At 49.5% G+C, this 15,495-nt stretch overlaps 2 protein-coding genes across 2 annotated transcripts; one reads left to right on the top strand and one right to left on the bottom strand.

Annotated features, from left to right (window-relative positions):
• Positions 1 to 395: 395 nt before the first annotated feature.
• MRPS2 (mitochondrial ribosomal protein S2) lies at positions 396 to 4,521 on the bottom strand. Its single transcript, XM_083158599.1, has 4 exons — positions 4,393 to 4,521; positions 3,402 to 3,539; positions 2,538 to 2,667; positions 396 to 1,017 (listed from the first exon to the last, which is right to left on the bottom strand). The coding sequence occupies exons 1-4, from the start codon at positions 4,427 to 4,429 to the stop codon at positions 474 to 476; spliced, it is 849 nt and encodes a 282-aa protein (XP_083014725.1). The 5' UTR covers positions 4,430 to 4,521; the 3' UTR covers positions 396 to 473.
• A 5,320-nt stretch (positions 4,522 to 9,841) lies between these two features.
• Positions 9,842 to 13,885, top strand: PIERCE1 (piercer of microtubule wall 1). Its single transcript, XM_083160507.1, has 3 exons — positions 9,842 to 10,101; positions 11,068 to 11,146; positions 13,479 to 13,885. Exons 1-3 carry the CDS (start codon positions 9,962 to 9,964, stop codon positions 13,665 to 13,667), a joined length of 408 nt encoding a protein of 135 aa, XP_083016633.1. The 5' UTR covers positions 9,842 to 9,961; the 3' UTR covers positions 13,668 to 13,885.
• The last annotated feature ends 1,610 nt before the right edge of the window (positions 13,886 to 15,495 follow it).

The raw sequence follows: 15,495 nt of genomic DNA, 5'->3' as shown, positions 1-15,495 counted from the left end.
AAAACAACCTTCATAATAAAAATAAAAACACACACCCCCTAGTGTGATAGTAAGCAATAGTAATCAGGAAATAATTAACAAGTGTTCATAAAGATGAGCAGGGTTACCCAATTATCCATCTTATGTTTCATCTCCGGGTATGAAATAAGGAGGGATCGTTACGGCAAGCACTGTTACAGTTCATACAAATTAGTTAATGTATGTTGGGGGCCAACATACTAGTATATTTTTGGATTGTAGGAGGGACTTGAACACCCGGCGGATACCCACGCAAGCACAGGGAGAAAATACAAACTCCACACAATTAGATGGGAGTCTAACCTATGACCTCAGTGATGCGAGGCAGTAACGCTAACCACTACAGTAATTATACAATACTACACAGAGACACACAATAACATTAAAAGTTTTATTCTTGTTGGGAAAAAAAAAAAAAAAGTGGACAGACATTTACAGTTATAGACAGGCAAGTGCTAGGAGTCGGCCATTTTGCTTCTCAGTCCGTACAGAACCTCCATTTGTTTCCTCTTGTCCTTCGCCCGGTTGATGGTCATCTTGAAGAGCTGGCAGTACAGTTCTACAGAAGCCGGACTGTCATCGTTCCCGGGCACCGGGTAAGTGATCAGACTAGGATTGCAGTTGGTGTCCACTATACCAATAGTCGGTATGTTCATCTTGGCAGCGTCGCGTATGGCGACGTGCTGCTCAAACACTGTGTTGAGCGTACTCAGGAAGATGATCAGGTCTGGAAGTCGAACGCTGGACCCGTACTGGATGGTGGAGTTAGTGAGCAGGCCGCCCCGCCAGAAACGGGTATGGGCGTACTCGCCGCAGTCCTTGGCCAGATTCTCTACCAAGTGCGTGAACTGGCGATTACGGCAAACAAACAGGATGATGCCTTTCCGGTAAGCGATGTGAGCGATGAAATTCAGCGCCCGCTGCAGATGTTCCTGGGTCTGGTTGAGGTCTAGGATGTCCTGCTGCAGACGGCAGCCGAAGATATATGGCTCCATCAACCTGTGTCAAAAAGACAATAGATTAAAGATAATCCGCCTGAGCTACCAAAATCTAATGCATTTTACACTATGCTCTAAGTGCCACATATACACTAATCCAGCACGTATACCATGTTACAGGCTCCAGCAGGTGGTACTCTCAGGCGTGAGAACATTTACCCCTAAGTGTATCTAGAAATTTCCTGTGTTGTACATTGGCCTCGAACTTTCAAAATGCTGCGTTTGACCCCTGTTAAAAGTAGGGATCAGTGTTTGAGTACAGAGTACATCTCCATTGCTGACATGTGACGCCAAATTTGGGACTCAGCAATGGAGAAGACCCCATTCTTGGTGTTTTCCAATAATTATGTCTATCTAATCACAGTCCATCTATTGCTTTGTGACCGGAACCATTGCCAATGGGACATAAGGAAGCCGCAATTTAAAGCGCTGTACACACTAAATATAATAAACAAATATACATAAAATTTGTTTGTAGACACATTGATTATCAGGTCTTTATTGTTCTTTATGTCCTCCGTTCCACTTTATCGTGGTGAATCGGCCCCGCACATCGCCTGGATGTATTATTTGTTTAGTATTAGTTACGGGAGTGCGTTATCCCCACCTGATGTGGATACGCATCCTCCCTGGAATGCAGTACTGTGCATGCCCCGGGTTGCGAGTCTTACGCTGCGCAGTTCTTTTCAATGTTCAGCGCTGCTTGCTGGTCTCCGGCATCTTCAAATTATAACTACATAAGGAACAAAGAGGCAGATGTATTACGCTTTAACAAGAGATAAATCCAAGGGTGATAAGGAGAGATAAACATCCAGCCAATCACCTGCCATGTTACAGGCTGTGTTTGAAAAAAGTCAGTAAGGAGCTGATTGGCTGGACGTTTATCTCTCCTTATCACCCTTGCATTTATCTCTTGTTGAGGCTTAATACATCTGCCCCAAATTGCCGGATGATACATCCGGTAAGATGCAGGCACTCTTTAAAATGCTGTAGCTGCGCCAAGCCTCCTCCCCCGTAGCGCTGCCCATTAAACACCCGCATGGGGATAGCACATATTCCCCTGATCGACATTTGATCAATCTACCCCTATATTGTTAATTACGCACGCTGCCACAGGTCGTTAGCGGTGTCCTGTAACCTGTACATACAGCTCAAGCTGAGGAGATCGCCAATGACAACTATACTGAAGGCAGCGCTCAGTGCATATGTTTTGGATGGTTTGGGAAAATAGTTGATGACATCACAGCGTTACCCAACGTGTAAGCGGCTGAAGAATGAGCACGAACCGTTATAACGAAATGAGGATTTTTCGTAGATGAAATCTGCAGGCCACTCATTAATATGGGCCGTCGCGAACACAGCGGCATTCTATAATTTCCATGCGACTGCATCGTGGCAGGGAGACGCCCAGCTACCTCTGTACATTATATTCCTGTATAATTCCCTGCCCCGATGTCTGCGATAATTAAACCTGCCAAAAGGAAATTTTTGTAAGTGCTGTTATCCACCATCATGACGCACCTGTGGCGGCATCCCATCTTGTGTCCCAGGTGAACCCGGGCATCAAACAAGGTCTTTACGGAGAAGAACTCCTTCACGTTAAAGAAATCCGGGTGATTTAGGGGCTCCGAAATCAGCCACTTTGTGAAGTCTGGATACAAATAGGGGAACAAACATAATTATAATGTGTCTTCAACATCTGTGGGAACATTTGGTCATGTGAATGTCGGCAAAGTCTGAAAGGCTGGATGTGAGCCCACGGTCTGGTACTCGGACTGAGCACGCGTAAATACATCTCTTCTCTCAAAATAACTTCCAACCTCTACGTCTCTAATCCACATTCATACCTCGCTCCCATTCCCGATGGCAGGACTTTCTTCGGGCTGCACCCACCCTATGGAACGCCTTCCCAAACACAATAAGACTCTCCTCCAGTCTCCAAACCTACAAGCATTCCCTGAAAACTCACCTCTTCAGGCAAGCTTATCAAATTCCAGGTGCAATCACTCAATCTTCATATACCGTTCCGATCTAGTCACATCCCCGCATCCACTCTTTTTTCATATTTTCCATCCTCCTGACCAAAATGCTGGGTCATCGTATCCTACAGCACACCAGGAACCTTGCATTTTGGTGGAATTAATGCAATAAACACCACAGTATCTATCCTTATGTATTAATGCCTATTTCCCTATAGATTGTAAACTTGCGAGCAGGGCCCTCCTACCATTTGACTGTCTGTAAATACCCAGTTTGTTGTATCACTGTCTCCTATTGTAAAGCGCAATGGAATATGCTGAGATATATTAGACTAAATATACCCGTTACAGTGACATTCCGGCCTCTGCGTCACAGAGATCGCATTTCTTCCCGCATGTAACTCACCTTTGACATCTGTCTCTGGTGTCTGATCTTCCGCTGGGGAGAGTGACGTTCCGTACAGCTTCCCGCACAGATTTATAGGAGGAACCAGCCGTGAGGAAGCCCCTGTCGGCAGAGTCAGGCAGCCGAGTCTCTGCGTCGCTGCATAAGCAAAAACATTGCTATAAAGAGTTGAATAAAATAAAACATTTGATGATATTCCAATGATGGTCTTTCTGCTCCAGACGGGATCCTAAAGGTGCCCACACACGCACCGATCCTGGGCTAAAATAGCATCGCATAGCATGCAATGCGATGAAAAGCGAGTACAAAAAATATGTGCAGCACATACTTTTTGTACTGTGCGATGAGATGCTGCAGGAGCGCGCACCTCAAAGCACAGATCGCACCGCCAGGACCAGTGCGTGTATGGGCACCTTAATCGATGTCAGCATTTCAGTGCCAGTCACCTGACAGTAATAGGGATGATGTCGGTATTGTGACTGCCAGTATCCCTTCTGCCAATGAGCTGCATATGGTACCATGGCTCAGCGGCCAGTGGCTCCTACTGGGATCCATTCCCATACCTTCCAATATGACCCTCTCCAGGAGGGACACAATGCTCTGCTCTTGCACTTCCCCCTTAATGTATGATTGCCAGCACCTGTGTTGAACAGGTTAATTGAGAAGAAAGGTGTTTCAACTCAGGTGATGGCAATCATACATTAAGAGTCCAGAAACAGAGCAATGTGTCCCTCCTGGAGAGGGTTATATTGGGAGGTATGGATTATATGCAATGCAATGCTGTGCTGTGCTGCTCTCTCTCTGTGTATGTCTATTAATGCTTTCAATCTGTAGAATTTAAATACCAAATCGGCGGGCAGCAGGTAGAGCAGGCCAGGAAGTACACTGTCAGTGTTCAGCACAGCAGAGAGGAGATACATGCCCAACACACCATGCAGCACGGAGTGAGGCAGCGTGTGGCCCCTGAGGGCCCCTCCCTGGTTTCACTCACCTGTCCTGAGCAAGGCAGTAGCTGCACACAAAGCCATGCTAGCGGCAGCCAGGGGAAGGTCAGACTGTCACTGCACCACTGTCACTTCCTCTGTGCAGCTTCCTCTCCCGGCCTGCCACAGCGCCACCTGCCGACCACACAGCATACTGCTTGCCTATATCATCTATCGGGAGGGGGGAGGGGGAGTAACTCCCCTATAGGGGAACAAATACTTATTATAGATACAGTAACAGCTGCTTTCTCCTGGGAATGGCTATTGCTACACCAGCATGCTGGTACCAAAAAGGTCGACACTTAGAAAAAGTTTACCTTTTGTTGTGTCCACTTTTTGCTTATGTCAACCTATTGTCAATGTTGACCTTGTGCATGTTGGCATTTTGTCAATGTTGACCTATGCATGTCAACCTTTTGGTGTCGGACTATTCACTGTCGACATAGACATTGTATGTGAGCCATCTGGATAACCCGAATACTTCAAAGATAGACGTTCCTGTTATTTGTCTGCTGATTGGTTGCTATGGGCAGCAACAACCCATCTTTAAAACAACTCCCATATTAGGAAATGTACCCATGTGCTTTGTATAACAGCAGTGTGTGTGGCTGGACTGTATGGTATAGCACCCGGGTGATAATATTATATTGTATAGCAGCAGTGTCTATGACTGGACTGTATATCGCATAGCTCCTGTGTTTTTAATCGTATAGCATCTGTGTGACTGGATGTACAACTCTTGTGTGACTGGATGTATAGCACCTGTGTGACTGGATGTACAGCACCTGTGTCATTGGATGTATAGCACCCACCTATGTGACTGGATGTACAGCACCTGTGTCATTGGATGTATAGCCCCTGCGTGACTGGATGTACAGCACCTGTGTGACTGGATGTATAGCCCCTGCGTGACTGGATGTACAGCACCTGTGTGACTGGATGTATAGCCCCTGCGTGACTGGATGTACAGCACCTGTGTGACTGGATGTATAGCCCCTGCGTGACTGGATGTACAGCACCTGTGTGACTGGATGTATAGCCCCTGTGTGACTGGATGTACAGCACCTGTGTCATTGGATGTACAGCACCTGCGTGACTGGATGTACAGCACCTGTGTCATTGGATGTATAGCACCTGTGTCATTGGATGTACAGCACCTGCGTGACTGAATGTACAGAACCTGTGTCATTGGATGTATAGCACCTGTGTGACTGGATGTACAGCACCTGTGTCATTGGATGTATAGCACCTGTGTGACTGGATGTACAGCACCTGTGTCATTGGATGTATAGCACCTGTGTGACTGGATGTACAGCACCTGTGTCATTGGATGTATAGCACCTGTGTGACTGGATGTATAGCACCTGTGTGACTGGATGTACAGCACCTGTGTCATTGGATGTATAGCACCTGTGTGACTGGATGTACAGCACCTGCATGACTGGATGTACAGAACCTGTGTCATTGGATGTATAGCACCTGTGTGATGGAAGTATAGCACCTGCGTGACTGAATGTACAGCACTTGTGTGACTGGATGTACAGCACCTGTGTCATTGGATGTATAGCACCTGCGTAACTGGATGTACAGCACCTGTGTGACTGGATGTATAGCACCCACCTGTGTGACTGGATGTACAGCACCTGTGTCATTGGATGTATAGCACCTGTGTCATTGGATGTATAGCACCTGTGTCATTGGATGTACAGCACCTGCGTGACTGAATGTACAGAACCTGTGTCATTGGATGTATAGCACCTGTGTGACTGGATGTACAGCACCTGTGTCATTGGATGTATAGCACCTGTGTGACTGGATGTACAGCACCTGTGTCATTGGATGTATAGCACCTGTGTGACTGGATGTACAGCACCTGTGTCATTGGATGTATAGCACCTGTGTGACTGGATGTACAGCACCTGTGTGACTGGATGTATAGCACCTGTGTGACTGGATGTACAGCACCTGTGTCATTGGATGTATAGTACCTGTGTGACTGGATGTACAGCACCTGCATGACTGGATGTACAGAACCTGTGTCATTGGATGTATAGCACCTGTGTGATGGAAGTATAGCACCTGCGTGACTGAATGTACAACACTTGTGTGACTGGATGTACAGCACCTGTGTCATTGGATGTATAGCACCTGCGTAACTGAATGTACAGCACCTGCGTGACTGGATGTATAGCACCCACCTGTGTGACTGGATGTACAGCACCTGTGTCATTGGATGTATAGCACCTGCGTAACTGGATGTACAGCACCTGCGTGACTGGATGTATAGCACCCACCTGTGTGACTGGATGTACAGCACCTGTGTCATTGGATGTATAGCCCCTGCGTGACTGGATGTACAGCACCTGTGTGACTGGATGTATAGCCCCTGCGTGACTGGATGTACAGCACCTGTGTGACTGGATGTATAGCCCCTGCGTGACTGGATGTACAGCACCTGTGTGACTGGATGTATAGCCCCTGCGTGACTGGATGTACAGCACCTGTGTGACTGGATGTATAGCCCCTGCGTGACTGGATGTACAGCACCTGTGTGACTGGATGTATAGCCCCTGTGTGACTGGATGTACAGCACCTGTGTCATTGGATGTACAGCACCTGCGTGACTGGATGTACAGCACCTGTGTCATTGGATGTATAGCACCTGTGTCATTGGATGTACAGCACCTGCGTGACTGAATGTACAGAACCTGTGTCATTGGATGTATAGCACCTGTGTGACTGGATGTACAGCACCTGTGTCATTGGATGTATAGCACCTGTGTGACTGGATGTACAGCACCTGTGTCATTGGATGTATAGTACCTGTGTGACTGGATGTACAGCACCTGCATGACTGGATGTACAGAACCTGTATCATTGGATTTATAGCACCTGCGTGACTGGATGTACAGCACTTGTGTGACTGGATGTATAGCACCTGTGTCATTGGATGTATAGCACCTGTGTGATGGAAGTATAGCACCTGCGTGACTGAATGTACAGCACTTGTGTGACTGGATGTACAGCACCTGTGTGACTGGAAGTATAGCCCCTTCGTGACTGGATGTACAGAACCTTTGTCATTGGATGTATAGCACCTGTGTCATTGGATGTATAGCACTTGTGTGACTGGAAATATAGCACCTGCGTGACTGAATGTACAGCACTTGTGTGACTGGATGTACAGCACCTGTGTCATTGGATGTATAGCACCTGTGTGACTGGAAGTATAGCCCCTTCGTGACTGGATGTACAGAACCTGTGTCATTGGATGTATAGCACCTGTGTGACTGGAAGTATAGCACCTGCGTGACTGAATGTACAGCACTTGTGTGACTGGATGTATAGCTTCTGTTATTGGTCATATAGCACCCGCGTGACAGGATGTATAGCACCCGCGTGACTGGATGTACACAGCACCCGCGTGGCTGGTTGTATAGCACCCGCGTGACTGGTTGTATAACACCTGTGTGACTGGTTGTAAAGCATCTGTGTGACTGGATGTATAGCACCCGTGTGACTGGATGTGTAGCACACAAGTGATGGAAAGTATAGCACCTGCGCGAAGGGTTGTATAGCACTGACTGGATGTACAGCACCAGCGTGACTGGTTGGGGTGTGGATCAGTTTGTCACCAGCAAATTATTAGACAGTCATTAGATCGACACGCATTTAGGTAGACATATGTCTAGGTCGACATGCAGGAAGGTCGACATGAGTCTAGGTCGATAGGGGTAAGGTCGACAGGGTCATTAGGTCGACATGGGTAAGGTCGACAGTGAAAACGTGTTTTTTTTTTTAATATTTATTTATTTTTACCCTTGTCTTAGTGGATGGTAGGGCATGAAATGCTCCTGATGAAGACATGTTAGCACGTCGAAACGCGTTGAGCCCCACCAATTGTTTGGCCCCAACCAAGAGCCTATACAAGAGCCCCACCATTTGTTTGGCCCCAACCAAGAGCCTATACAACATCTTGCACCAGTCTCCATCGTGGTGAATTCTATTCCGGACCAGCCTTCATCCATCTGTGCTTCACAGGTCCACACCTCCATTGCAGTGACTCTCGGCGGTGGTTTTTTCCATCATTCCAAACACCATTCCTGCTCAAATTCCACCTGAGGTTCCTTGGACCCACACGCTGGGAAATAGACCGGAATCATCTTTTGATCACCATATGAGACCCTGACGTTGATCATCATTGGTGGTAATTATACCTAACAATTAGGCCTAAAGAACTGCCTATTCATCCCCTTTGGAGCTATGTGCATGCATTGACTGTTTTTACCAATCCCTCCTCCCCCCCCCCCCCTTTTTTATCCATTTTTTATAGAGAATTCTCTTAAATATTGTGTTACATAATAAATGTATTTGTATATTTTCAACACATTTGTGTTTGGTCATCATTCAGAATAACCCAACGCTGTATACCCTTTTCTTTTTGTATAGCACCCGTGTGACTGGATGTTCAGCACCCGTGTGACTGGACGTATAGCACCCGTGTGACTGGACGTATAGCACCCGTGTGACTGGATGTTCAGAACCCGTGTGACTGGACGTATAGCACCCGTGTGACTGGACGTATAGCACCCGTGTGACTGGATGTTCAGCACCCGCGTGACTGGATGTTCAGCACCCGTTTGACTTGATGTTCAGCACCCGTTTGACTTGATGTTCAGCACCCGCGTGACTGGATGTATAGCACCCGCGTGACTGGATGTACACAGCACCCGCGTGACTGGTTGTACACAGCACCCGCGTGACTGGTTGTATAGCACCCGCGTGACTGGTTGTATAACACCTGTGTGACTGGATGTACAGCAGCTGTGTGACTGGATGTACAGCAGCTGTGTGACTGGGCTTGCTATAATGGGATGCAGTTAAAATCCCGGCGGTCGGGATCCCGGCGTTCAGAATCCCGACGCCGGAATCCCGACACTTTCTCCCTCCGTGGGTGTCCACGACACCCCTGGAGGGAGAATAAATTAGCGTGCCGAGCGTAGCGAGGCACCGGGCCCGCTGCGTGGCGATAGGGTGACCAACTCATCCCTTTAATCCGGGACACATATTAATTACACAGGTTCTGTGGCAGTTTAAAACTAGGTGAAATGGAGTCTTGAGGTGTGGCAGTTTAAAACCAGGTGAAAGCCAGCCACAGAACCTGTGTAATTAATATGTGTCCCGGATTAAAGGGATGAGTTGGTCACCCTACGTGGCGAGCACAGCGAGCCCGCAAGGGGGGGCGATCCACGTCCCCCCCTTGTCGGGATTTTGAACGCCGGGATCCCGACCGCCGGGATTTCATACTGAATCCGCTATAATACCTCTGTATAAGGTATAATCTCACTTTAAGTCACTGTACTCTCATCCCTTGTAGCACACAATACTGGTCTCTATGCTGCACTGTATATGAGACCTGTAACTGCTCAGCTGCTGCCCTCTAGTGGTTTCCAAGCAACAGTCTCCAGACAGGATGTGTTGTTAGCAACAAGACACAGTGCTGCACTGTGGGGCCAGTGCTTCCTCCAGGCTGCTGGTCTATAAGGTACATTTAGTGTCCAGGTGGTGGGAGATACAATGTCTGACAATCCCCCTCCTCACCCATCTCCTGCTGAGAGCCCGGAGACTACCTACCCCCAAACCAGCGACTTCTACAGGGTGCAGCCGGGGTTACCCGCCAAGTTCAACCACCCAGAGACATGGAGCCGGGGATACAGGTAAATAGCAGTACACGGCATTACTAGAATAATAAGCACATCCCATCCTATGTACCCGTGAGCTGTGAATGCGAGGGGACGTGTATTCATTACATACCCCCTCGCATGTTACCGAGGCACTCGGTCATCTGCGATGTTCACAGCTTACTGGGCCAACCTGAATCGGACCCTTCATGTCTTGTAGTGTTATTACAACACACATAGGGGGTGATTCTGATTGGTTTGCAGAAGAAAACTCCTTCTTTAATGGAGAAAACCCTGCTGCACTGCAGGTGGGGCAGATGTAACATGTGCAGAGAGAGTTACATTTCGGTGACTTATTTTGTTTCTGTGCAGGATAACTACTGGCTGCTTTTCTTACACTGCAATTTAGATTTAGGTTTAAACACACCCCACCCAAATGTAACTCTCTGCACATGTTACATTTGCCCCACCTGCAGTGCAGTATTGTTTTGTTGAGTGGTGGGTTTTTCTGGGGCAGGACATTCCTACACTACCAGGGCAGGTTTTCCCCCCCAGAAATACCCACCACAGATGGTGCAGACCACCTCCCCCCATCTGGTGATCGTACGCCGCTGCCCCCACCGCCATTATCAGCAGCGATCAGGCGGCAGGCTCGGGGATGTTCGGGGCGGCACGGGCTGACACGGGCGCCCAAACTTTCTAGTAGCCCCGAACTTTCCCGAGCACGGCCTGCCATGGGCACATGCTCAATGCAGGAAATGGCGGAGGGGGTAGTGGCAGGGGAGCTCCGGGGTGCGACGAAAGGGGGAGCAACCACTGCTGCAGGCACCACTGGCGCACACATGCATATTGGTAGTATTCCTGGAATCCTGAATCACCCCCATATAGTAGCAGGAGGTCAGGCGGTGACTAGTGAGAGACCAGTATGATAGAGGCCTCCCCAGGCCAATGTATGGAGGCCATCACATGTCTGCTAATAAACGCCAGGATTATCTTTTCCAGAACCAAACCAACTAATCCTCTGTACAGGACGACAAACCAGACCTATGGAAGTAGGCCCCCGACAGTGCACGAGATGCCAGTAAGTCCCCAACAGATATATATATATATATATATATATATGTGTGTGTGTGTGTTATAGTATCTGATATCCACTGTGACTCCAGGTGCGCTTCTGTTCTGTGACCCCAGGTGTGGGTGTGCTTCTGTTCTGTGACCCCAGGTGTCGGTGCACCTCTGTTCTGTGACCCCAGGTGTCGGTGTGCTTCTGTTCTGTGACCCCAGGTGTGGGTGTGCTTCTGTTCTGTGACCCCAGGTGTGGGTGTGCTTCTGTTCTGTGACCCCAGGTGTCGGTGCACCTCTGTTCTGTGACCCCAGGTGTCGGTGCGCCTCTGTTCTGTGACCCCAGGTGTGGGTGTGCTTCTGTTCTGTGTCCCCAGGTGTCGGTGTGCTTCTGTTCTGTGACCCCAGGTGTCGGTGTGCCTCTGTTCTGTGACCCCAGGTGTGGGTGTGCCTCTGTTCTGTGACCCCAGGTGTGGGTGTGCTTCTTTTCTGTGACCCCAGGTGTCAGTGCGCCTCTGTTCTGTGACCCCAGGTGTGGGTGTGCTTCTGTTCTGTGACCCCAGGTGTCGGTGCGCCTCTGTTCTGTGATCCCAGGTGTAGGTGTGCCTCTGCTCTGTGATCCCAGGTGTAGGTGTGCCTCTGCTCTGTGATCCCAGGTGTCGGTGCGGATCCGATATGTAATGCTGGCGGTCGGAATCCCGACCGCCGAAATCCCAACATGGGGGGGACGTGGAGCGCCCCCCCCCCCTTGCGGGCTCGCTGTGCTCGCCACGCAGCGGGCCCGGTGCCTCGCTACGCTCGGCACGCTATTTTATTCTCCTTCTATGGGTGTCGTGGACACCCACGGAGGGAGAAAGTTTCGGGATTTCGGCGGTCGGGATTCCAGTGTCAGGATTCCGACCGCCGGGATCCCGACCGCCGGCAAATTGACTGCATCCCGTCGGTGCGCCTCTGTTCTGTGACCCCAGGTGTCGGTGTGCCTCTGTTCTGTGACCCCAGGTGTCGGTGCGCCTCTGTTCTGTGACCCCAGGTGTCGGTGTGCCTCTGTTCTGTGTCCCCAGGTGTCGGTGTGCCTCTGTTCTGTGACCCCAGGTGTCGGTGCGCCTCTGCTCTGTGATCCCAGGTGTCGGTGCACCTCTGTTCTGTGACTCCAGGTGTCGTGCGCCTCTGTTCTGTGTCCCCAGGTGTCGGTGTGTCTCTGTTCTGTGACCCCAGGTGTCGGTGTGCCTCTGTTCTGTGACCCCAGGTGTCATTGTGATTCTTTTCTGTGACCCCAGGTGTGGGTGTGCCTCTGTTCTGTGACCCCAGGTGTCGGTGTGCCTCTGTTCTGTGACCCCAGGTGTTGGTGTGCCTCTGTACTGTGGCCCCAGGTGTCGGTGTGCCTCTGTTGTGACCCCAGGTGTCGGTGTGCCTCTGTTCTGTGACCCCAGGTGTCGGTGTGCCTCTGTTCTGTGACCCCAGGTGTCGTTGTGTCTCTGTACTGTGACCCCAGGTGTCGGTGTGCCTCTGTTCTGTGACCCCAGGTGTCGGTGTGCCTCTGTTCTGTGACCCCAGGTGTCGGTGCGCCTCTGTTCTGTGACCCCAGGTGTCGGTGTGCCTCTGTTCTGTGTCCCCAGGTGTCGGTGTGCCTCTGTTCTGTGACCCCAGGTGTCGGTGCGCCTCTGCTCTGTGATCCCAGGTGTCGGTGCACCTCTGTTCTGTGACCCCAGGTGTTGGTGCCCCTCTGTTCTGTGACCCCAGGTGTTGGTGCGCCTCTGTTCTGTGACCCCAGGTGTGGGTGTGCCTCTGTTCTGTGACTCCAGGTGTCGTGCGCCTCTGTTCTGTGGCCCCAGGTGTCGGTGTGCCTCTGTTGTGACCCCAGGTGTCGGTGTGCCTCTGTTCTGTGACCCCAGGTGTCGGTGTGCCTCTGTTCTGTGACCCCAGGTGTCGTTGTGCCTCTGTACTGTGACCCCAGGTGTCGGTGTGCCTCTGTTCTGTGACCCCAGGTGTCGGTGCGCCTCTGTTCTGTGACCCCAGGTGTCGGTGTGCCTCTGTTCTGTGACCCCAGGTGTCGGTGCGCCTCTGTTCTGTGACCCCAGGTGTCGGTGTGCCTCTGTTCTGTGACCCCAGGTGTCAGTGTACCTCCGTTCTGTGTCCCCAGGTGTCGCTGTGCCTCTGTACTGTGACCCCAGGTGTCATCGTGCTTCTCTTCTGTGACCCCAGGTGTCGGTGTGCCTCTGTTCTGTGACCCCAGGTGTCATCATGCTTCTGCCTCTGCTCAACCCCTTGTTAAGCTAATTCACTTCTATCATATAAAAACTGATTGGTACATAAACTGTTCCCACAATGACCTTATTTCCTGTAATTTTCAGACCACGTTTAATGCGGTATCTGATAAGTTTTCCGACGCGGCTGCCAAGTGCGGAATGTACAGAAACAATGGATTTAACACCTACATAGAGAAGAGTTTTGTGTCCGGTCCAGAAAATCTGATTACTGCACATGATACACAGAATTTCCACCGTAGTTATAACCCGAGGGGCCCGTCCCAATCAGTATGATCACCACTACCAGTTCCGCCATGATGACAGTACACTGCCGGCCCAGGATAACTGCACAACTACACCTGTAATCCTATCTGTGGGATGGCGCCTCACATGCCTGTCGTCTGCCCACCTGGTTACATGGCGAAGCGCATTCGTGGTTGTCAAAAAATAACTGATAAATTAACCTTTGTCTTAGAAACTTCTAACAAATAAATGGGTAAAGTGTTTTAGTATACCGCTGTTATGCCTTATTTATATATATCCAGTATAATAATAGGCTATTGCTGCTCCTCACCTCTGTAGGGGGGATTCAAGTGTTGTGCACACCAGCAGTCACTGCTTAGGTGAGGGACATAATATCTGCTTATGTAAAAATGTTTGGGCACCCTGGCATGTACATTATAGTGTGCCCCTTATTATATGATAATGTGGGTATAAGTTGGGGCACCCTGGCATGTATATTCTAGTGTGCCCCTTATTATATGATAGTGTTGGTATGAGTTTGGGCACCCCGGCATGTATATTATAGTGTGCCCCTTATTATATTATAATGTGGGTATAAATTGGGGGGTACTTGTTTCCTAGCACGGCCACAATCGTTGGGATCGTGTACCTTTAAGTTAAGGTACACGATCCCAACAATGGACCCGATTTCTTTTGAAATCAGGTCCATTTTGCCGGCCAAGGTAAAAAATCGGGGGCATCGCGTCGGTTGGGACCATTAACATTGGTCCCGACGCGACCAACGCGATGCCCCCGATTTTGCCACAGACTTCAATGTTAAAATAATTTTTAACATTGAAATCGTGAGCATCGCGTCGGTCTTGTGCCATTATAATGGCAAAAGATGAGATGGACTTGATTAAGTCCATTTCACATTGAAAAAAATGTGAAATGGGCCAATATGACCCATTTCACATTATATATATGGCCCCGTCGTCACCCCACCATAGACGCCAACCCGAAGCGTGGTGAGCGCAGCGAGCCCGCAAGGGGCGGTGGTGCGCGTCCTCCGACCTTTTCATTCCCCTACTATCCACGTCAGCGTGGAGTTGAGAATATATAGTGTGGCGAGCGCAGCGAGCCACCGAGCCCCGCGAGGGGACGCGTATACCTGTGAAGTTATACGCGTCCGCTCGCCACGCTTCGGGCTCGGTGGCTCGCTGCGCTCGCCACACTATATATTCTCAACTCCGCGCCGACGTGGATAGTAGGGGAATGAAAAGGGTCGGTCGCGTCGATCGCATCGCATCGTATGCGACCAAATCGCATGCGATGCGATCGATGCGATTTTTCCGACACGACCACCCCGATGTAAATCGGTGTGGCCGTGCTAGGAAACAAGTACCAATTGGGGCACCCTGGCATGTATATTATAGTGTGCCCCTTATTATAGGATAATGTGGGTATAAGTTTGGGCACCCCGGCATGTATATTATAGTGTGCCCCTTATTATATGATAGTGCTGATATTAGTTTGGGCACCCCGGTATGTATATTATAGTGTGCCCCTTATTATAGGATAATGTGGGTATAAGTTTGGGCACCCCGGCATGTATATTATAGTGTGCCCCTTATTATATGATAGTGCTGATATTAGTTTGGGCACCCCGGTATGTATATTATAGTGTGCCCCTTATTATATGATAGTGTGGGTATGAGTTTGGGCACCCCGGCATGTATATTATAGTGTGCCCCTTATTATATGATAGTGTGGGTATGAGTTTGGGCACCCCGGCATGTATATTATAGTGTGCCCCTTATTATATGATAGTGTGGGTATGAGTTGGGGCACCCCGGCATGTATATTATAGTGTGCCCCTTATTATAGGATAATGTGGGTA

This window comes from Crinia signifera, chromosome 9, assembly GCF_055691185.1.
Source record: "Crinia signifera chromosome 9, ASM5569118v1, whole genome shotgun sequence".
Taxonomy (NCBI): domain Eukaryota; kingdom Metazoa; phylum Chordata; class Amphibia; order Anura; family Myobatrachidae; genus Crinia; species Crinia signifera.
Note: the sequence above shows the minus strand (reverse complement) of the source record. Positions and strands in the feature narration are given on the sequence as shown.

Bases quoted from the DNA above. Each gene is read 5' to 3' on its own strand.
- MRPS2 (XM_083158599.1), bottom strand. From the start codon at position 4,429: ATGGCTTTGTGTGCAGCTACTGCCTTGCTCAGGACAG. The intron at 3,540-4,392 runs GTGAGTGAAACC...TTGCTTATGCAG, and splicing joins TACTGCCTTGCTCAGGACAG to CGACGCAGAGACTCGGCTGC. The intron at 1,018-2,537 runs GTGCGTCATGAT...TTTTTGACACAG, and splicing joins AAGATGGGATGCCGCCACAG to GTTGATGGAGCCATATATCT.
- PIERCE1 (XM_083160507.1), top strand. From the start codon at position 9,962: ATGTCTGACAATCCCCCTCCTCACCCATCTCCTGCTGAGAGCCCGGAG. The intron at 10,102-11,067 runs GTAAATAGCAGT...TATCTTTTCCAG, and splicing joins ACATGGAGCCGGGGATACAG to AACCAAACCAACTAATCCTC. The intron at 11,147-13,478 runs GTAAGTCCCCAA...TGTAATTTTCAG, and splicing joins CGACAGTGCACGAGATGCCA to ACCACGTTTAATGCGGTATC.